General features: G+C 37.4%; 2 protein-coding genes across 2 annotated transcripts; both read right to left on the bottom strand.

Moving 5' to 3' along the window:
* Positions 1-3,107: 3,107 nt before the first annotated feature.
* ppih (peptidylprolyl isomerase H (cyclophilin H)) lies at positions 3,108-17,122 on the bottom strand. Its single transcript, XM_062426402.1, has 9 exons — positions 16,975-17,122; positions 7,648-7,712; positions 7,450-7,473; positions 6,598-6,642; positions 6,120-6,162; positions 4,728-4,820; positions 4,362-4,449; positions 4,198-4,238; positions 3,108-3,599 (listed from the first exon to the last, which is right to left on the bottom strand). Exons 1-9 carry the CDS (start codon positions 17,113-17,115, stop codon positions 3,531-3,533), a joined length of 609 nt encoding a protein of 202 aa, XP_062282386.1. The 5' UTR covers positions 17,116-17,122; the 3' UTR covers positions 3,108-3,530.
* A 613-nt stretch (positions 17,123-17,735) lies between these two features.
* Positions 17,736-22,078, bottom strand: taf10 (TAF10 RNA polymerase II, TATA box binding protein (TBP)-associated factor). The gene is made up of 5 exons (XM_062426928.1): positions 21,664-22,078; positions 20,972-21,129; positions 19,882-19,946; positions 18,159-18,273; positions 17,736-18,043 (listed from the first exon to the last, which is right to left on the bottom strand). The coding sequence occupies exons 1-5, from the start codon at positions 21,794-21,796 to the stop codon at positions 17,954-17,956; spliced, it is 561 nt and encodes a 186-aa protein (XP_062282912.1). The 5' UTR covers positions 21,797-22,078; the 3' UTR covers positions 17,736-17,953.
* Between the last annotated feature and the right edge of the window lie 617 nt (positions 22,079-22,695).

Raw genomic sequence — 22,695 nt, 5'->3', positions numbered from 1 at the left:
TGGCTAGAGGATGATGTACCTGTCTTTAGTGTCTACACCACAATGATGCCAAAGCCAGACAAGTCCGACAGGTAGCTGTGACAATTAATTAAGGAATTTTACACCACACAGTATATTTACAATGGAGGTGGCTTAAAGTTTCTTATGGAATATAACTACACTGTCTCTGTATTGCCAGAAATACTCTCAAAGTTCTGTTTGCAGGCCTTATTGGAAACAGTGTGTAGTTCAGAACTTTTCATCACATATGGATATGATTTGGAGCATCAGTAATGTTACTGTTAATAATAAAACTATATATAAAGAGAACTGGATGGAAGAGGGATGATCTTTGTTAAAGCTTTGTTTGATGGTAAAGGTAATCTTTATAGTTGTGAACATTTCCTCAGAGCCGAATATGTATAATTAGGTTAATGAAATGTCACTTAGGCTATCAAAATGTTCATCTTCAAGTACCTTGTTTAACGTTTGGTGGAATAAAATTCACAGACATAAAATTCACAAACATAATGTGAAACTATAATAAGATTTCAGCCAAAACGAAAAGTTTTTGGAATTCACAGTTAGATAATATGAACTGTCACAAAGCATGCTTATGCTCGTTCCAATTCTGTGTTTCGAACAAGATCAAAGATTTAAAATCTTACATAACATTTACCCATGTAATACAATCATTTCCAAATTTAATAGCTTAAATGTTAAATTCCCCTTTTGTGGCGGTGAGCCAGAAACAGTTCTGCATTTGTTTATTCACTGCCACTCCTCATATGAGAAGTTTTTCCATAACAAGACTGGACATTCTATAACAATTATGCCTAAAGATATTATTAAATTCAAATTTAATAATAAACCTTTGAGTTACATGACAAATCTCATACTTGTTCTTCTTCATAAACTGTTAAATCTTACATACTTATGGCATGTTTATATCAGTTCTTCCCGAGCCTTAATATTTTTCTGGTTGAATTCAGTTTGTACGTAGATACATAAAACCTTAACACAGAGTGTTGTATTTTAAAGAAATATGTCTGTAGCCCCTGATTGACGTAGATTAACTGTTATTGATGTTATTTATTATCATGTTTAGATGCTTTAATTTTTAAATTTAATTTGTTTACTTGGTCATCTACTTTTTCCACACTATATTGAATAATACAATAAGCTGGACTCATTGGACTCATTCTGCAGAACAAACTACTGTCAAAAAGACCCAATGACAGTTCACCGTGAAAATTAGTCAAACAAAACCTAAATTTAAATACATTTTAAACAAATTTTCACTTAAAGCTTTGGAATACTATTATTTTTGCCTGAATGGAAATGTTTTTCATATGTCCGCTATCACTACTGACTAAACATTAAATGTCTATAAATGTTGTAAACTCTATCTATAGCCTCATATGCACTGAGTGCAGCCTAGTGGAAATATATTGAGGGATGTCTGACCTAAATTAAAGGAAGCCTAGAGAAGCCTCAATATTTTATTCAGTGAACATGTTGGTAGTATCTTTCAAAAAAATTTCGAAACCCTGGAAATAATCAATGCACAGTAAAATGCACAAACGATACCTTGGAAAATTTAGGAAGAAAGCTAATTTTGGTGTGCAGTACAGAACAGTAAGTCCTCACCAGCGTCTGCACTGCCTGTCAATGGCAGCTGCTTATAAACAGACAGCTGAATTCACTGGTCCATACCACAGGATATTTCTAATTGAAATATGATATTATGTCTGAAATTAACCCCAATCATTGGTTACTAGATTGGATAAAGGTTATCTTAGGACATATGACACACAATTGATGAATTACCATAATATTCTTTCACAATTTAAACACCAAGCATAATATTTAGCTTCTGAAATAACCACAGATTCACAGGAGACATTTAAACTCCTCTTTTCTACTTCTCTGTCAATTGTTACTGATCATTCTTAAATTTTAAGGCTACACAAAAGTGACACTGAACATTTTATATACAAACAATTTGCTTATCCTGTCAAATTGCCCTGCACATTAAACTGGTTAAATGCAGCCATTATCCAGAGTGAATTCAGAAACTCCACATCCAGTAGCACAGAGTAGACAGACCCAGACTGAGCGTGAGACAACCTCACCACAGCCCCCCACCCATTGTCATGTTAATGCTCCACTGGCACTGTTTATGAGCACTGGCTGATGTGTGAAGAGCTCGCTGTTAATGGCCGAGCCCCGTTCTCCCACAGATGGGCTTTAGCATTGACCCCAGAAAGCCTCCCCACGAAGAGACCCCCTCCAACCAAAAAAAACCAAGAAAAAAAAACCCCTTCTTCCTGCCTCCATAAGAACAGTCTCAATCTGAAAGGATTCTTTTGTGCTACGGAAACGAGGTCCAAGGCAGAAGAGAGAGAGCGTGGATGGGGGAGGGGGTCTGGTGGCTTGGATTTGTATGGATGGCTGGGATAAGAAGAGGTAGCCATAAGTTCAGCAGAGGATTGCTTGGCACTGGAGTGTGTGCCTGGAGGACTCGCCTGCTTTTCACTGTAAAGTGTTTCCCTCCTTTGCATCCTAGCCATGACGTTGAGATTATTACCCAGCATCACTTCGCTGTCAAACTACATCTCTGTACAATTTCTTGCTGATAAATTCAATGTTTTTCCAAGCTAAAGGCATTAATGAAGGCATCCTTTCCCATGGTCAAAAACATATGAGGAGGGAAGAACTGGCTGACAGAAACACTGGGAACACTATGTTCCCACAGTATAAAATGTGATGTCATTCACAGCTGTTTCAATCCGTGGATATGCATCTTTTCCTGAGACACAAATTGAACATCCAAATATTGGTTTAAAAACATTAAAAGAGCCTGATAGACTCAAACTTTCAGATTTGTGTTACTAGTTAATTTAAACAGGTTTTGTGAAACTGTTGTTGATAGTAATTGAAATTCCATGTTACTGCTGTGAGCTTAATGTCAAAAGTAATTACACACGCCTACTTTAAATGGTATACTTTACCATTTGGGGTTGAGTGGAAAAAAACGGAACATATAAAAATCTCTGAAGTATGAGACCATTAACAGACATGAACAGTTCTTTTAAACACAGACAAATCTCCTGCAAAAGTTTACAAAAATGTAAAACAATTTATTGATCATAAACGATACAGAGTGACTGAATTAGCCTAATATTTTCACCAGGCTTAGAAAAATAGACATTTTCTTATTTGTCTATTCATGACAGGAAACACAAATTGTTTCCATTTGGAACTGGCTATATCATTAATGACAGTGTTGAACGTGATATTCAGCAAACAAAACTTCAAATCCATCTGGAATCAGGTGAAGCAAACTCAGAATAAGACTAAAATGATGCACCGCTGAACTTTCTGTATTGTCTTTCAGTGTGCATTTTGGCAGAGGGCATCGTTAAAAGGAAAAAAAATGTGGTATGAGGTTTGTTGAGAAGTATCCAGAAATAATGATACGCTGCTTCATGTTTACAGAGATCGTGCTGTTTTCTCACTTCCAAGGATGGCGTTTGGAGCAAGCTGGCTCACATCTCTCCACACTGTGCAATGAGGATGGGTAGCTTGGGTTTATTGTTGGGTCCCGTAGGAACGTTCTGTTGGGAAGAAAAAGCACAGATTTAGAATGTAAACCTGTAAACATTACACCTAACTTCTTTTACTGCAGGCATCAGTGTTTGGTCACAGGTTGGATGCCTGCTCTGAAATATGTGTGGCTCAAGTTTTACATATCACTGTGGTTATGAATATGATGAGGTCTGTGATGCCTGCTAGAAACATTTAACACCCATTCTGACTGCACATGGTATATATGTAATTCTCAACATGTATATTAAAATTGTACTTATGTTACTTTCTTTTTCTTTATATTCTTTTTGTATTTTTATGTCATTTGTCTTGTGTTTGGTATAAGATGGTTGGTTTTACACTTTTTACATTGTTATTGTGGCTATGAGTAAAATAATTCATGCAACAAGGTTGTTCACTGCTGTATGAAAAAAGAGAAGGCCTTTCACTTTGAACGTTATCAACAATTTTTAGAGTTTGTGAGTCTTTCTCCTCTTTTTCATAGTATTTTGTTTAATTTACAGCTCAGTCTAAAGTTTCTTTACTGATTTATTTCTGACAAAAGGACCACATGATATCACTCTAGCAATTTATTAATAAAAATCACAATTTAAATTTAGTTTTTACCTCAATTTTTCTCATGATCAGCAAACCATCGACCACTTTTCCTGAAAACGATCATGAATAAGACAATTAAATTCCGACGCATAAACATATTGTTATATTATTATGTATTAATATGCATCTCTAAATGAATATGAAAACCCAATTCTTATTGAAGACTTACTCACCAAAAACAACATGCTTTCCATCTAACCAGTCACATTTAGTGCAGGTAATGAAAAACTGACAACCATTTGTCCCTGGACCGCTGTTTGCCTGAGGAGCAGTATTGAGAAATAGTGACAGTTTAAATACAAGGTTCAGGGTTCACTCACTTTGAATGGATCAATCAAATTTTATTGGGGTCAATTCACTTTAAACTGATTGGCAGAATCTTATCTAACTGAATCATGTCCTACCGTATACTACAGGATATACAAAAATGCTGAAAGAGAAACCCACATCTTGATTTGGATGAAATGAAAGTAAAAATACTTTTTCCTGAGTAAGGAGTGTCCCTGCTATACTGTAAGTGCACAGACAGACACACATACCATGGATAGAAGGCCAGGCGCAGAATGCTTCATCCGAAAGTTTTCATCTGCAAATGGACCTCTGTAGATGCTGCAGATACCAGTTCCATCACCCTTTGTAACAGACAAAGGAGAAAGAGAAAATTATTCTGTACATTCAAAACTTTAGATTTGCTGTACTTCACATGTCCACTAGAGGGCTGAAGACTAAAGGATTGTTTTTTTCCTGGAGCCCCATGGAGCCCAGGAGGTGCATTATTCATTCCCATAATTTAGTCATTTTGTGCTTTGGATTTAATAATTTGTGTCCACAAATGACTAACTCTTGCTCGCGTTGCAATGTTCTTGAGTCACATGTTATCACGCTCTGTTACATAGACACATCATGTGCCAAATATGAGAAAGCCACACACAGTCACTCCTTTATGAAAAATATGGAGTGCAGGTGAAATAGGCATCCTCATCACGCAGGACAACATACATGGGTTCAGTAGGCAGTGCCGCACACACAACTCTCTATAATAACAAAACACCTTTCATGTAGGTTGAGTTCAGCTTCTTTCCAGTTTGTCACCAGGGTCATCTTGAGTTAAAGTGTCATAGCATTACATTTCTACTGTCATACTATTGGTTTAATTTCACATTCACGTGTATTGAAGCCTGTTTGACAGACAAATTCGAATCTGCGGACGTGCTCGGTCTACCAGTAGAAACACTGCTGCACTGTGTTTGGAAATGGAGAAGTTAGTATTCTAATGTGTTTCATAAGCATTATCAAAAAAACAGAATACAAACTGTAGGATCACTTTATATACTGTTTATAGTTTGCTATACTCAATATTTATTTTTACCTGCATCAGAAACGTGACATCACATAATTTTTCTTGGGCGAGGGGAGTGCGGGAAAATTTAGGATGGTGTAATGTGACGGAAACTTGAAACTTCACACTTAAAATATTTGAGAAAAAAAAAAACGGCTTTGAACTGGAGTTTGATATTTGAGGGTATTTAACAGGCAGGGAAAGTCTCAAAAGATGCTACAGAGTTGAATTTTGGGAAATGTGGGGACAAGTGTTTTTGGAACTTGACTCTTGAAGCTTAATCTAACTCTTGCAAATCTCCCAAGTGAAACTATAATTTCCTCATTTATGACTACAAAAAACGTTATAATTTCGTAAGTGCTTCAATGCTCACTTCCTATAATATATTGACATACATACAATTTCATTTGACACCTTGTCCTGCTACTCCACCACTTTCACTTACACTATACTTACACTATTTATGGGGAAATCATCTTTCACAATCAGATCTTTTTTAACATTGCTGCAGTTGTTTCCCATGAACAATCCCCTTCATTATCACGCTGTAAATTATTTAGCCATATAGCCTAAGAGGTGTGCATGTACTCACATTTACAAAGTCCCCTCCTTGTATCATGAAGTCTTTGATCACCCTGTCAATGCACAATAAAAAACATATTACTGAAGTCACATTTGCTGAGGTAACAGCTAATAAAACAGAGCCTATAAAAACACTGCAAATTGAGATAACTACTGTTGTTTAATCTGGCCAATTGATCAGTGTTTTTCTAGATGCTGCATATGCATTTTTCAATTAAAAAATGCTCTATTTTGTGTTCAGAAACAAGAATCATTTGAATGCTATTATTTCATTCTGTGTCCAGGATCATACTTCTTTTACAACACTAAACATTACGGAGAACAGGGACAGCGACAGCCTGAATGACAGCGCTGACAGTGCATCCACAGAGGAGGCTGATCAGAAGACCACCAGCTTGAATAACTCTAAAAGCCACCGGAGGGCGAGGGTTTCTGGATGAATTAAAATCCTTCCAGTATAAAAAATAAGTGAACTACCATGTTTGTACCTGTGGAATGTGCAACCCTTGTAGCCAATAGGGACGCCATCCTTCCTGTGGGACAGAAGTTTGAGATAGGACAAAAGTTAATGATCAAGACAAACATACTGTATTCTTTAAAAGACAACATTTTCCATCTTTACCATGTGTCCTTGTGTTGATTGTTCATTTATTTCTTCTTATATGTCAAATATATGTGAAATAATCTATATGTTTTTTTTAGTTTTTTTTTACATCTTTTCTCTTTCCTGTAAAACTGATCATATTACACTTTACCGATTGTGGGTAATAGTAGCTAACAGAGCAATATGGAAAGAAATAGGAAGAGATGTGTGTTTTCATTTCCAAAACAATGTGTCTAATGTCTGATTCTTCCTCCTGATCCAACGACAGGTGAGGAGGTGTATGGCCCGGGGTCTTTTACCTGCTGCTACATGTTTCCACTTCCCTCAAAGCAGGCTATCATCTATGTACGTGATTTGAGTTTGAACAGTAAATGAAAGGCCAAGATACATGTTTGGATGGAAGCTGTTCAACAAGCATTTAAACAGGTCCTGGAGGTTGTTTAAACAGGTTCTGTTGGAATGTAGAGGTATTCATGTAACGCACTTGGCATTCATAGTGAAACTCTGTGTTGCATATTAGTAACATCATAAAGGAGTGGTATCTCTCCATGTTATCAGCCTCAGTGGCTCAGAGAAATGCGAATCCACTACCATGTTTAATATCTGGCCGTACACACCAAGGTTTCTCATATTCATGGAGTACTCAATTCCCTTATGTACATATATTAAACAATGCATAGATATGTGTGTTGTTTACTGTGTGGGATGGTGAAGTAGAGCCCTTCACGCCCCTCACCTGAACTCTCCAGTGCAGAACTGCCTGTAAGAAATAATGAAACTGTCAGACACAGCTGTGAAACTCAGAAATAGTCTAATCCATGTTAATAGTGATATCAAAATTTATGATCCCCACCCGCCCCCAGCCCTCAAAAAAGAATACTACAAACAAAAAAGAAAGCCAGACCATACAATGCAATAACTGGAGCCACCTTACCGGAAATTCTCTGCTGTTTTTGGAACCACATCAGCAAACAGCTCCACCTTCATCCGTCCAACATCCTAAAAAAGAACAAATATTTTAAAAAGTTGAGATGATTAATGAAGACAGAAACATATGCCCTTTAAAACTAGTGTCTAGTAAAGACACTCCTTGGTTTGAATACAAAGAGATGATTCTTGTTCCTTGAGGCTCAACTGAAACAGCCTTTGGCTTAAGGACGTGTTGTAATGACATATTACTGAATATTGATTCATTCTCCTATTTCTTCCTCATTCCTTTTACATCGTTGTTATCTGTTAACTTTGCTAAAAACATCAAGTAGACTCTTTATATCTTAACAATAAAGGTTATTTCATCCCAGTACTGATAGCATTTTCCAGGGGTCAAAGCATAAGTAATCAGTTGTAAATGAGAAGAATTTTGACGCAACACATTACCGGACATAAATGCCTCCATGAGCTTGGTTTATGAGAATGTCTGTGTATGTGTTTGGCAGTGTGGGTGTCTGTCCACCCAGGCCTCCTACAACACGGAGGGGCATGCAAATATACATTTGCCCGACTGGGAGAACAATGTCTGTGTGTGTCTGTGCGAAAACGGACAATATGCCGGTGTAAAAAGAGCAGTTTGTCTCCGAGATATCACTGCGGGAAGACGTCTCACAGTAAAAACAAGCAGCCATTGGATCTCTTGCATTTTCCATTTAGAAAAACGTTTACATTTCATGGCCTGGAAACTATAATTTAAGAACAAAGTGCTGACACAGAACAAACATCAACCGCGGAACATTTTATCTGCAAGGCTTTTCTCTGGCCGAGGTGTGACGTCCACTAAGGTTGATTGCCTGAAACAGGTAAGATAACATTCAAAAAGATTGTTGTCACATTATATAGGGATTTATAGGACGGAGTATTAGGGCCAGACTAAGAGAAAACGTTTTATTTTATTTTATTACGAGAATAAAGTCATAATATAACGAGAATAAAGTAGTAATTTAATGAGAACAAAATTACTAAAATAACAAATAAGGAAATACTTAATCTTTTGGCACGTCAGCATCATATTATTATCAGTATCAGGACTTCGAAACGATTGCGTAAACGACTGTGTCTATTTCGAAGAAAGAACCACACAGACTTGGAAGAAATTGCTTCTTTTGTGGAAGAGGAGCTGTCTGGTAGCGGTCCACTGCAAAGCTATCTGTGGTAGCAACATTAAGTTAGTTTAACATTCAACATTCATTTGACATTCAAAATACAAACCTATTATGCGCTTCAACCATTTGAGTGAATGATGTCAAACCAACTGTAAAACATACAGTTTGACATCATTCACTCAAATGGTTGAAGCTCATAATAGGTTTGCGTGGTTCTTTCTTCGAAATAGACACGACTCGACTCGTTTGCACAATCGTTTCAAAGTCCTGATACTGATAATAATTTGATGCTGATGTGCCAAAAGATGAAGTATTTCCTTATTTGTGAAACGGATAACAAAGTATAACTTCACAAGATGCTCAACATTCCTCATTTTAACGCAGGGGGAAGACTGCTCTTTCTTGTAAGAGTTTTTTCTCGTAATATTACGACTTTTTACTTGTAATATTATGACTTTATTCTCGTAATATTAGAACTTTATCCTCGTAATATTATGAGATTATTCTCGTAATGTTACGACTTTATTCTCGTAATATTATGACTTTATTCTCGTAATATTAGAACTTTATCCTCGTAATATTATGAGATTATTCTCGTAATGTTACGACTTTATTCTCGTAGACCTAATATTATGACTTTATTCTCGTAATTTCCAAAAAATAAAATAAAAATGTTTCTCTTAGTCTGGCCCTAATACTCCGTCGTAGATTTTAGTCTTCATTTAGAAGAATTTACACTGTTGCACTACTTTTTGTTGTGATGCTGTAATGAGCGAGTCAAGTTACAAAAGGTCAATCCGTATTCCTTTAAATAAAAAGAAAACACAAAAAGGTGTAAGGAAGAAAAAGGTATCAAGGGCAATTAACTGAACTTGACACGAGTCTAAGGGTTTCATTTACAAGTCACTTTAAAAAGGCACAAACTCCAGGAAGGCTATGGCACCTGCCACACCTGCAGCTTCCTGGATCTATAAGTACATGGATGTTAACATTTACAAAGAGAGCTAATAAACCCAAAGAGCAAACACATTTAGCATAGACTATGTGATAAGTGCAATAAAACCAGTGAAATGGTATCATATTTCAAACTGCAAGGGTGCAGTGTTACTCATTTATTAAAAAGCCTCATTGTTTTTCTATTGCCTCAGTGTGACTACATGTAAGATATAGGCATCAAGGCGTTTAAATGATCTAATTGTTTCAAGCTATTTCTGTAAGGCTAATTTATATTGTAAAAATACCTTACTCCTTTATTATGCAACATGAAAACATACAGAGGAATCATTTTACCCTGCTTAACTTTTACCAGACTGAGGATTTTGTCAAAATCACTGTATAACAACTGTTCTTGTTATAGTTAGGTAAGAAAGTATTTCTAAGAAGTAACATTAGGAGTCCATCATTCAACCATGACAGTGTTTGGGATCATAGTGTAATTGTATAGGGACATTGTACAGATGAACAAAAAAACAATGACAAGGTGTGGTTTCAACTAACAAGTATTGTTAGTAGAAGCTACCTCCACTTTTGGGTTACCTGTTATAGGAATAGTATACTGACATAACAAGAGGCAGTCACCTGGGGGCATTTGAGAGGCAAAACAAGCAAGCTTCCTTGAACACACACACATACACAGAAGGTGTGTCCCAACAGTTTTTCTCTCTTTTTTTTGGTATTCACAATTAGAAGGTGGAGCCATAATGTGCTGCCTAACACAACCCGCTCCACCTGACAACAGTCAAACACCTTACCAGGATGAATGCATGCTTGGCCTCTAAGTTGCATTACAGTGTGAGAGAGAAACACATGAATGTCTGCTGAATCGCTCAGGACGACAACAAGCCTACATGTACAGGTACAAGCTACTTCTACTCCCATAGTGGTTTTTTTTTATTTATTGAGGTAGTTGGAGTAAAGAGCTGCCTTGAATAACTTTCTTTCTGAATACATTTCTTGAGAAATGCGATTATTTTTTACTACTCGCACGTGTGCGACCGGCAAATTTGCAAACTTTTTTTTTTTTTTTTTTTTTTTAAATGTCAAGAGAGCTGGTCCGCTGGTGTAGGCCAATTAATACTTCTCAATGATCTTAAATTGCATCTACGTTTCCCTCACTTGCGTTTTAGTTCAGCCCACCGTGAATGCATGCAGAGACGGGAAAAAAAAAAAACACGAGGAGAGAAGAGATGATTTTAGAGAAATGAGACGTCGTTTCTGTTACGTGAAGCGACGTCTCTTTTTAATGACGGATCAGCTGTCAATCGGCTTTGACAGCTGTGGCGACTTTTGACGAAGTTTGAGTCTCCACACACGATGTAATGTGCGCAGTTATCATTGACAGAGCAGCAGTGTTTTCTCTTTGCAGCCTGTTATATTATATTTTAGATGTTTGACAAACACCTGCACATGGATAACAAGCTGCATTCCTGCTGTGTAGTCTACTGTGTCCTGCGTATCGTATGTATTGATATTCTGATTGTGAATGCATTATTTCATAACCAAGAATATGATCAGGGTGCTTTCTGAACACTGAAAAATTGTTTATCAGGCTAAATGTTTCAGGAAAAAATGATATGATGTATCATGTAAGTCATATCAATCACGATATTATTTGAATTTAAAATAAAACACTTTGTCATTTCTGTAAGTTGTCCAAAGCATTTGTCAGTAATACAGTTCAAATGGGCAAAAATATGAATAATTGCGTTGCAGGTCGATTTAAAGTGTGCCCCTACATTTTCGGTTAGAGGCTACAGTGCTCCTAGTAAAAGAAAATATAGTCTGTTTTTGCAAACTTTTTTATTGTAAGTGTATTGTATTTTAACAGAGTGACAGTGGTTACCTTTCTATTTTAGATATGCCTCCAAAGTGAAGGATGGTGAGTGGTTAGTGGTGAACTACTTTCAGTTTCTGCTCTTGCTCAGGAAGGAAGAGACCACCAGGCGGGTGGGTTGAAACATCAGTTCAGTTTTTTATGTTTTTTTATTTCTTTTAATTTGATAAGACTGGTAAGTTCAGAGGGAAAATTATGTCAACAACATTTCAGTTTGACTGCCAATCATTTGTGTTTGTGAAGATGAAATCTGTGAGGTTTATTAGTCTCGATTTCGGCACCATTCAGTATTCAAATAGCATGGAGCAACTTTAGTTTTAATGTTTCTCCTCATGTTGGGGCGGCATTCAATGAATCAAGATTATATTACAATAAATTACACAGGCCTTATGTTTATTTTTTTTTGGAAAAAATATGTAAAAGTTTTAATGTAAACTATGACATTTTTGCTGCTGGGCCATTATTTCTGATCTACTTTCTGATCCATGATCACTGATCTACACCTTGTTCAACTGAACAAAGTGTGCTGTGTGGTGAGACATTGTACTAATACATTCAAACCAAGGCAGTTAAGATGGGGTGTTTGCAATATGGAGAAAGTCAGGCATCAGTCCTCTATCAGACCTGTATGTTTATGGGCATTTTGCATTATTTGCTCAACTAAGTACTAAGTTCAAGCTTTTCTGATTCCTCCAAATCAGACATTATGTTAAGGAAAGGTTCCCCCACTTTGAATTGCTTATGAATAGCGTTCACACACAATTAGTCTGATTACTTGATATAATCAATCTTGATATGATCATAATTTCTAACTGATATTCATTTTCTCTTTGACAGCATTTCCTGGAGCATCGTGATACTGAACTGAGCAACAACATAAATATGCTCAAGCCATCAGCGTCTCTTCAAACTATCACCACCGTCAAAATGCTGGCCATTATAGAGCAATGGGACGGGAAGTCTGGCTGTCATACAGACAACAATAAGCAGTATCTGTTACTTATACTTTTCAAGCTAGGACTGGATGTAGCTGTATTGTACTCATGCTGCCGGAAGCGGAGTGCCTCTTTTTTAAACATGTGCAGCCTGTCCATCGTCCTGGCTGACATGGTGATGGCGTTTTTTATTGCAACTGTGTGCTTTTTAGGGCCTGAAAGGTCTTTCATGTCCACCTGCTTCCTCTTGGCTTACGCCTCAGCAACATATGCAGCACTGCCACTGCCGATGATGCTCCTGGGTGTATTGGACTACTATTTGGAAGACTCTTGCATTGGCAACCAGAGGGCCTTCTGCAAATCCCTGAGGAACGTTGTCTTGACATTGCTGGTGTGGATTGTAGCTGGTATTTACTCTGTAAGTTCTGTCCACGGCGAGCTGATAGAAGTGGAATACCTGACAGGGACAAAGGCTCTAGGGTGTGAAGTAGATGAGTCAACACTAATTACCTACTTAGTTTTGGCGATTTTCGCTGCAGTAATTATCGCAATGGTGCCCTTTTGGTCAAACATTCCTAAGTGGATGCACAAGGTTGACAGGTTGTCTGAAGCAAGAGAAAAACAAGGGAACCAAAAGAGCGACTTGTTTTTCACTTCAACGCCCTGTGATGAGACAAAAAGAGGTGAGGAGATTTATCCGGAGGAGCCCTTCCAGCCACGACCGGCTCTGTGGCTCAGTCTAACGCTGGGCTTCAGCACATTTTGGATGCCTTATCTCGCTGTGTCGGTGGCCTGTACAGTCTTTGGCTTAGGGGTACCTGCCTACATCTCTGTTAATCTTCTGTGGCTGGAGTGCACCAACAGTTTAATGGTGGGTGCGATATTCTGGGCGAAGAGCAAGGCGCTGGGGCCGTACAGCCATCTACCAGAAAATGTGTGCTTATGGCATCTTTACTGGCATCTTAGCAGAGGAACACAACATCCCCATCAACCGTCACAAGGGAAGCGAGACAGTCCTCTGTGTCTAATAGAAATCTGTTACCTGTCAGACCTGACAGGCAACAGCAAGTGAAAACCATACTATAAAGAAGTGAATGAAGTATTCATGAAAATGATCCAGCATTGTGTTAAGAAACTTAAACTGACTGACAGTACTAGGCACAAATGCTGTAGGTCTCACGTCTCCACCAGCAAGTGTTGACTTGAAGGAAATGTTCTGGTAACTGAGTTGTTGGTATTTGACCCTGATTTTCCAGAAAAGCTGCTTAATAGACCCTCTGGTGCTGTTTCCATACTCAAGAACTTCTGCTTCAATTCAGTTCAATCTGCTGATGAAGATCAAGTGGCATGACTCAAGCTCCAGAAGAGCTAGAAGCAGGATTGCTTTCTCAACATCTTCCTCCGTCAGCTTATATCAGTATACAACAGGGGTGGAACGGTTCATGTAAAAAATCCATCCTGTTCGGTACGCTTGCTTCAGTTGGTTTGGTTAATGACACACGTAACGTAAGCCTTGCCAATAACCCAGTGAGGTTGTTTTGGGTTGTTTTTGAGGCATTACATTATTATACGTGGGACCTATGGAGGATGGAGGCTTTTGCTCCGTGCCAAGCTTGCCAACAGTACGAACACCGGCAGCTACTGACCTAAGAGAGCGCTCATCTCCAGATGCAGGTTGATTATAGAAAAGCACAGCCAAACTACACAAAAACACAAATGGTAGGATACACAAAGGTGTGGACCCATCTCTGAAATGAAAATATCTTTACAAAGTAAATATCTATAGCCTTTTATTATTAGCACAGCGGTTGATCTGTTATGAATAAATGATCCCATTTTATGTTGACATGTGACCTTGATCTCCTAAGGAGATTATTATTTATATTAATTATTATTATTATTATTGTTGTTATCATCAACATTCCATGTGCCACAGGTGGATTGGAGCAGCATTAATAAAACAGTTTCCTTAGGTGTTTTTCTCTTTTATCCTGCAATGTGCTTATTGAAATAGGCTATGTAATGTAGCCTGAGATAAGTTACAAGTTTTATTTTATAGTTGGCTTGTTGTATTTTAACATTGTGAGGCAAATTGGTCCATTTGAACAGGAGGAGTGCTGTAAATAAAGTGCTATAAATAAATCAATGCACATATTTGTTTTTTGTAAACTGATGCAGAAAAACAAAGTAGCACGGGACATTTCCAGTAACTTCATCAAACTAATGAATGTATTATGGTGCATGAATGCACGATGGTCTTCATGTGACAGCTCTTTATATTCCTCCGTCAGTTAGGGCCGGTCAGGTGGGAATCCCTCCGGATGACGTGTTTCTACGTGGGGGATCCTGGACCCCAGCCTGTGTTCACGCCTAGTCAGTGTGTGTAAAAAATGTTAATTCATCTGAGGCACTAATTTAGAAGTTTCAGGATCAGGGCAGTAGGTTTACTTTACTGTTATTTTCATAATTTAATATTTCATCACCGCATGGTAATCTGACTCTCTAGTCTGGGTCTGTTTTATTTCCACAGGTAAGATTAGTGCTTAAACTACTTAGGATTTTTTCAAATTGATCTTTATTGCGCTCTTGCCTTGATGACAACCTCCAGTCTAAAAATATGAGAAATGAAGTGTTAAACCCCCCCCCCCCCTCCCCCCAACCCCAGTATACAAACATAAACCTCTATATGCATCAGAAAACAATAAGAATTTGGATTTTGTTTAGTTTAGAACTATCAATACAGTGATGAAACCACTGCCAACAGTCCACCACACTGTCTGCATTCATGCACAGAAAATATTATCTGAAGGTTATTTGAGTTAATCAAGTGGATATATGACCCGTACAGTCGTTTTGGCATCAAAGTCCCTCTTTTTGTGTTTCCTCTGACAGTGTTTCTCTGTTGAGCTGTGGTGGAAGTATACTAACAAAAAAAGGGCCTTGGCAATAAAAAGACTAACGTTGAAATATATCTATTTGATTTGACTCGTTTTGACAGTTGAAACTTTTCACCTGTAGCAACCTCAGCTTTCCTACTGCTGGTAATATAAAATCTGTCTGGAATGTTTAATATCTGAAAAAATGTTTTGAGCAAAAACAATAAAAATATAACAGCAACATTCTTGTCTGTACTAGTAGATGTTACACCAGGGGAGGGCTGCAACTAATGATATTTTTCTTGATTAACTGATTTGTCATTGGGTTCTTTTTTCTTTAAAAATTACAAAAAGGATTTTTTTTTTTTTTCTGTCACTCCACTAATCACTTAATTGACTAATCACTGCAGCTCTACTCCAAGGGATCTTTTATCTGTCTTTATATAAATGTGCTATATAAATAAAGCTGCCTTGCCTTGCCTTGAGTTTGTACAATAGAAGAAACTTATTATGGCTTATTTCACCTCTACTTCACAGATCTACATTTCACAGTAAATATAAATATGTACTGCAATGCAGACATTAGGGTCTAGTGACAGTCCAGAGTATAAAAGTCCAGAGTATAAAACTACCACACAGAACACTAAAGACAAAACATTCAGCCCTATGCATTCATGCAGGGTTTCCAAAAGTGAAGTGACTAGTTGTTGATAAGGCCTCTATGAGATTTTGATTAATACCTTCCCAATTTCTTAAAATAAGGTTTCCAGTCATGTGGAGGGTTCAGGTCATGTTGGCCATGAGAAGCATTTCACTGCATTTTTCAGCCCCAGGTAAGCTTATCAAAAGTGCTGCTGATAAAAATAAATAAATAAAATGAATGGTACTGTGCAATAGGGCTGGGCAATATATTGATATATAATAATATTATGTTAATATTGTGATACGAACTGATCATCAAAAATCTCATTATGTAAATATTTTCTGAAAGGCATAGACACACAACAATTCATCCTTATAATATTGTTGCAATACTTATATCATGTTGTTTAGTCAAACATATCGTGATATTTGATTGTTTTCCATATCGCCCTACGGTGTAGACAGTTTGATACATCTTATTACATCCATTTTCTGTCACTGTTGTTCTTATGTTTGACCAAGTAAACTCCATAATGGACCCATTTTGAGCTGTCAGATTAGCCCTCCTAACGACCTCACACTTCACCTAAGTATCATTTTGTTGGGAATAAACCTTTAACGTTATCATAGTGTAAAGCGTGAACGTGCTCACCATTTCAACACCGTAATTACACTACAAGACGCTCACCACATTAAACCCCGCTACAAACACTGCATTGTTTTGTGTATCATACGTGTGCATTATACAGTAGTAATTTAAATAGCGACATAATAGTTCATTTAGTCCCATCTTTGACTACAAAGTGAGGGCTTGGCGAGCTTGGTAACGCGTTGACGTTAGCTCGACGTTATCTGCTGTGACGATTCTGACTTACTCACCTGCCCTCCGATGGTAATGTCGAAGAAAACAATCGGGTTGTTGGGATTTGTTGCTTGAACAGACATTGTAACAATTTCCCCGTGTTTAAAGTCTAAGTTGTTCCCCTGATAATGTTCAAGTTTGAATATCCAGCTGCGCATGCGGTGTAAGGACCTACGGTGGCTCAGGAGAGACATGCTACGGTTCGCAGTTGGGGACAAAATATTGCCATCGCAAAAAAAAGCGCTACCGCAAAGGTTTGGATAATAATTGTCTTAAAAGTGTAAAATAACAAACCGACATTTATATAATCATTAGCAGCTTTATGTGTACTTGTGCTGGTAGACTGATTTTGTAAAGTCACCAACTCTACCTTCTATCAGTTTAGTATCAGTAATTTAGTATCTTAATTGTGTTACCGTGGTCCGTGCCAATAGTTGCTCATAATGCCCAGAAAAACACATGCCTTCCTGTTCACAGTCCATCAGCAAAGTTAATAGTTAATAGCTAGCTTCACATTAGGCTCCCTTCATATCTTAAAACCGTTCCAACTGCCCTTTCTAATAAGCGATTATCGTTTACTCTGAGTATTGTTAAAGAGATTAATTTTACTTTAAATATTTCAACAAGTGCCTTTACTTCTGCAGAATGTCAGTAAAACTAAAGCATTTAATCTTGGGCTAGATATTGTATAACTATTTCCAGCAGTGCAGCTTCTCCACCCACACAGTCTTAACTGCTAACACTTAAGCCTCAATCTCAAAGACACCAAGGTTTTTATTAAGGATTTTATTTCCACAATGAAAATGTAATTTTACAATTTAACAAAATGCAAAGGTGGCTCCACAAAAAAAAGAACAAATAGCAAAGTGACTACAAAGATTTGTCAAAGCTGTACTAAAGGCCCATGATAAAAAAAATTTAAAAAAAGTCAACACTCTAGTAGGTCAGCAGGGATGTAAAACAAGCTAAAGCAAAAGGCCTTGAAGACAGACATCTCTATGTGAAGTAATATGGTTTCTTGACATTGACACCATATTCTGAGAGGGCGGGAGTCAGGTCCTCCATAGTCAGAGTGTACTTCTTATCCTATATATTTAGGAGGAGAAAAAAAGGTCAGATGATCAGAAATATTTGAATACATGGACAAACCTGTGCCACAATCTATTACAAGCACAATCAAATAATGTATGGAGACACACACCTTTGTCTTGCTCCTTGAGCTTCCTGAGGCAGTGCCCTTCATTTTACAGTACTGCAGCGCATCATTAGCAATGTCTGAGATGAACTTCTGAGACGCAAGGGAGATCAGACGGATTCTAAAGAAATGAAAGTTAAAATAATTGTTGTGGGTTTTTTTTGTCTGTACAGAGCCAGCAACAAACACTTCTTACATCTGTGACAAGCAAACCAAACATTTTTTATTCAACATTATACACTTAACACATTCAGACAAATGAAAAGATGAAACACATTGTCCCTTCACTGGAAAACTTGTCGACTTATTTTCTAAGTGTGGCGAGTAGGTTCAGAGAATTCATCAGGTCTCATTTTTTATTTGAAAGGAATCAAAACAGCAACTGTGACAAAGGTTACACAATAAATGGTTTACTAAGTGTAAGAGTACATATTGAGCGCAGCAGCAGTGTGTACAGATATATAGCAGCACTTTGGCTGTTTTAAACCCCCATGTGATCAAAGTCAGAAATGCATTGCAGTCAAAAAAGGAAAAGCTTATATTTGCTTTAATCACATAAACAGCATGATCTTCCAAACTAATACCTGAAGGACTTCAAACAATGAGGTTGTTATGTGTAGATAAGCATATGGAATCATGCTAAGCAGGTTTCAAATGAAAATGCATCACCTAATGACAATAATTGGATCCAGTTCCTTATTTAATTACACTGACACACCATAATTCCTCATACTTCTGTCTCAAGCTGTGGCATGTCTCTGCCTTGTCTCAGTTTGATCAAACATACAACAGAGGGCTTTGTCATCCTTTTTAAGACTAACTTTGCACTGCACTTTAAGTTAATGTTTCTTTTGATTAATAATTTACAATTATTTCTTAGGTCTTTAACCTCTTGCCGGTATCTTCCGCTGACATTACTGTCTTTCAGAAGCTGGAGCCAGCTCAATGTGAATATTCTGGTAACATATGAAACTAGACGACCTAAGACATCCATTGGTACCAACCCTGTCATGATAGCCTGTCGGGAACTGGGCTAAAACTATATTTTGGCAAAGGAAAAACTGGCATGGCCATTTTCAAAGGGGTCACTTGAACTCACCTTGAAATATCTGAATGAAAATTAGTTCTATGAGTCTCCACTTTACAGATATGCCCACTTTATATTAATCCCTTGCAGTTTTGGACAAAAACCATGCAGTTAAAGCATGCAGTATAAATGTGTACATTTCACTTATTCTAATGGTATATTTGAATATTTCTGCAAACAGTCTTGGAATTGCATAAATTGGTTAAGATTGGAAAGCTAAGAAACGTATGGATTCAATAAGACCAGTTGTATTCATGTGTAATGATGTTAGTCCCTATAGTAGCCATTTCATTGTAGTGAGACCATTTTTAAAAACTTGACCTCACTTTATAAAATGACTTATTGTGACCTCTAGGATAATCACAGCCTCATGAAACTTAATAACCACAAAACTAGAGACCAAGGGCATTCAGAGGATATATGTGTCTTATTGCGATATTTGGAAGGATTTACTATTTTTATCAATTCTCGAGTGGTCAAAAATAGTTACATTTGCAGCAATCCTGTACAAGAGCTGGTATCACAGCAGAGTTCACAGTTATATCATTTGTATCATTTGGTTCAATGGGTATCAGGACACTCACTCATATTAAAACTTAAACATAACCAATATTTCAATGAGTCTGCCTTTGTATTACTCACATTCTTGGATCAGAAGCTTCAAAGCCAGCCCGGTTGAGGTAGTATCCTGTAACTGCATCAGGAATCTGAAAAAAATATATTGACAAAAGAGTAGTCAAGATTCATATCGTCTGCTTTCACTGCTGCTGACACTTACTTGTGAAGAACATCATAACTGTATGTCTGCTACTCAGTGACGATCAGCCAAGTAATCTAATAAGAGCATTAGTGCACTCTCTGACCACTGATGGAAACGTCTCTAGGGAGGACAGGGGTTGGTAAATAATAAAATCTCATTTTTGCACAGTGTATGGAGAAACTGTAAGAGGCTGTTTATTCTGAGACAGCAGAATATTGTAAATTGCTTTACAAGGTAAATTATCCTGCAAATTTGCTTTATGGTAATATTGGATTTTCAGGATTTTTTTTAAATTTGAGTTATTTCATTGACTGGATACACCAAGAACAGACATATTCTGTATATTTTACAGTTATATAGTTACCTAACTGTATGTCCATAAAGTTTGGTGATAGTGACGAGCTACTTTGGCTAGCTGGGTTAATAAACCTGATAGGTGTTTCCAACATTAGCCACTACTCAGCTGTTGATGGGCTTGTGTCAGATGAGCCAGGCCTTCACAGAATTGGCATGCTGCTGCTGTCTGATCACTTCCATAACAGGATTTGAATATTTATGTGACTTCCAGTATTTTATGTGAAGGCCACTGAAAACAAACTGATTTGACTGCAGTTGTCTGTCACTTCCTCCTGCTGCAGCAGACTGATCACGTCCATTTTCCAGGCAAGGCGTAGTTCATCTCTAAAGAGTCTAATAATTTACTTAATTCTCCAACAACATACTCCCATCTGTGAATGTAGTAGTGATGTACACTGATGGTAAATGGTAAATGGACTGTACTCATATAACGCTTTTCTAGTCGGGAGCTACCATACAGGGTGCCAACCTGCTCATCAGATGGAAGCTAACCATTCATACACATTCATACATTACAATACAATACAATTTGGGGTTAAGTGTCTTGCCTAAGGACACATCGACATGTGGACTGGAGGATCAGGGAATCGAACCGCCACGATGGGCAAAACTTACTGTGGGAGTGTACTCTTCCAACTGCAGGAGGAAATCAGCCAGGGGAGTGGTGTTGACAGCAGGCTTTACATCTCCATTGGTGATGCCACCAGGAACATAAACACCATTGGAGACAGATACATCTGATGATGGTGTCACCATGGCAGCTGAGGCTGTAGCTGTAAGAGACATTATTAAGATGACCTTCATGTTTAAGTAAAGAAACAAACATTTATACCTATCTGCTGCATTTCACAAATAAGGAGGGGTTACAGTTTTTACTTGTAGAAAGAGGTGTTTTGCAGCACTGAGGTTCCAAACCTTGTTTTTACATCATTTATCTTTCATCATCTTTTTGTCTTCTTTCTACCCTGTTTTTGCATCTTTTGCCTTAATTTTGAATTGCTTTTCTTTTGTTTCGGCCTTACTGTTTTGCTCTCTGTTGTTATATTGCTTTCTGAGTGTCCTGCTTTTGCTTTGTCTGTCAAGGCACTCTGTAAAGTTGCTATATAAGTAAACTTATTATTGTCAATATTATTGTTGTTATTCTTGCACATGATGATCCACATAAAATGATTAGCTTAATGCATTATTGTAGTGGCAGGCATCTTCTGGTCTAACCTGTTATAATTACTCAAACAACGCTATCTTAAAGTGTGTGTCGAGAAACAGCAACATGGATAATAACATTAGCCGAAGTCACGCAACGTTACCATTAGTGGTGACAGACGGGATGCTGCTGACATTGGTTGTTGCATTATCATTTGCGATACAATTGCTGGAAGTTGAAGACGTCGTAGATACCACTCCAGTAGTAACAGACTGATTAGCGTTGTCAATATTCATGTTGATGGTTTTTTTTTTCGTTCTTTGCAGCGTCCGCTAACGCGCTAACCTTGGCTAGCTAGTACACAAAAATGCCCAAATACGAGCAAAACTGCGACTCCGTCCTGTGTAGCTCTTCGACACTCCTCTACAAAACCGTAAGTTGTGGGTAATGCTACTCCTGTAACTCAGAAGATGTGAAAATTGCAGAATCATGTGCTAACTAGCATCAGTAATGTTTGTAGCTATCGTACAGCGGAAAGCTCACGCTGCACAGCTAGTCGCGTCATGTGACCTCAGCTTCGGACCTAACGGAGGTAGCCGAACATTTCCGAAGATCCTTCATAGATCACTTTTTTTTTCTTTTTAAAGAACTTTATTAATTTGAAATCTTTCTTGCACAGACCGAAATGCAGCAAATCAGAAAGAGAAATTGAGAAAACATTAAAATGATTAATAAACATTAAATACATTTAAACAGAATAGCTAACATTTTACAGCCTTACTAATGCACTATTTAATAGTCTGCTCACATTCTTTATGAAAAACTGAGAAGAGATTTTTTTTTTGTTGGCAAACATTCACTTATGGACATGAAACATGGTTAACATAATTATAAGATTGATTATGTAGACTTATTTCTCATTCTTTTTGTTGTAACTTAAAAAGCCCAAACAGTCCATGTTTATACAATACAGCAAAATAAGATATGAATGTAACATTAATAGTCTACACTTTTTTTGCCACAGTAACAGTGCAAAAATAATGTGTGCGGAACAAAATGAACACAATACATTAATATCATTCGTAAATATTTTAAGAAAATGTTTTACAGGGTAGAATTTGTGTGTAAAATGAACACCTCCTTCTTATTGGTGATGGGATATTTGTGAGGCAACCATAGACTGTATATAAAAGGA

This window comes from Scomber scombrus, chromosome 10 (assembly GCF_963691925.1).
Source record: "Scomber scombrus chromosome 10, fScoSco1.1, whole genome shotgun sequence".
NCBI classification, from domain to species: Eukaryota; Metazoa; Chordata; class Actinopteri; order Scombriformes; family Scombridae; genus Scomber; species Scomber scombrus.
Note: the sequence above shows the minus strand (reverse complement) of the source record. Positions and strands in the feature narration are given on the sequence as shown.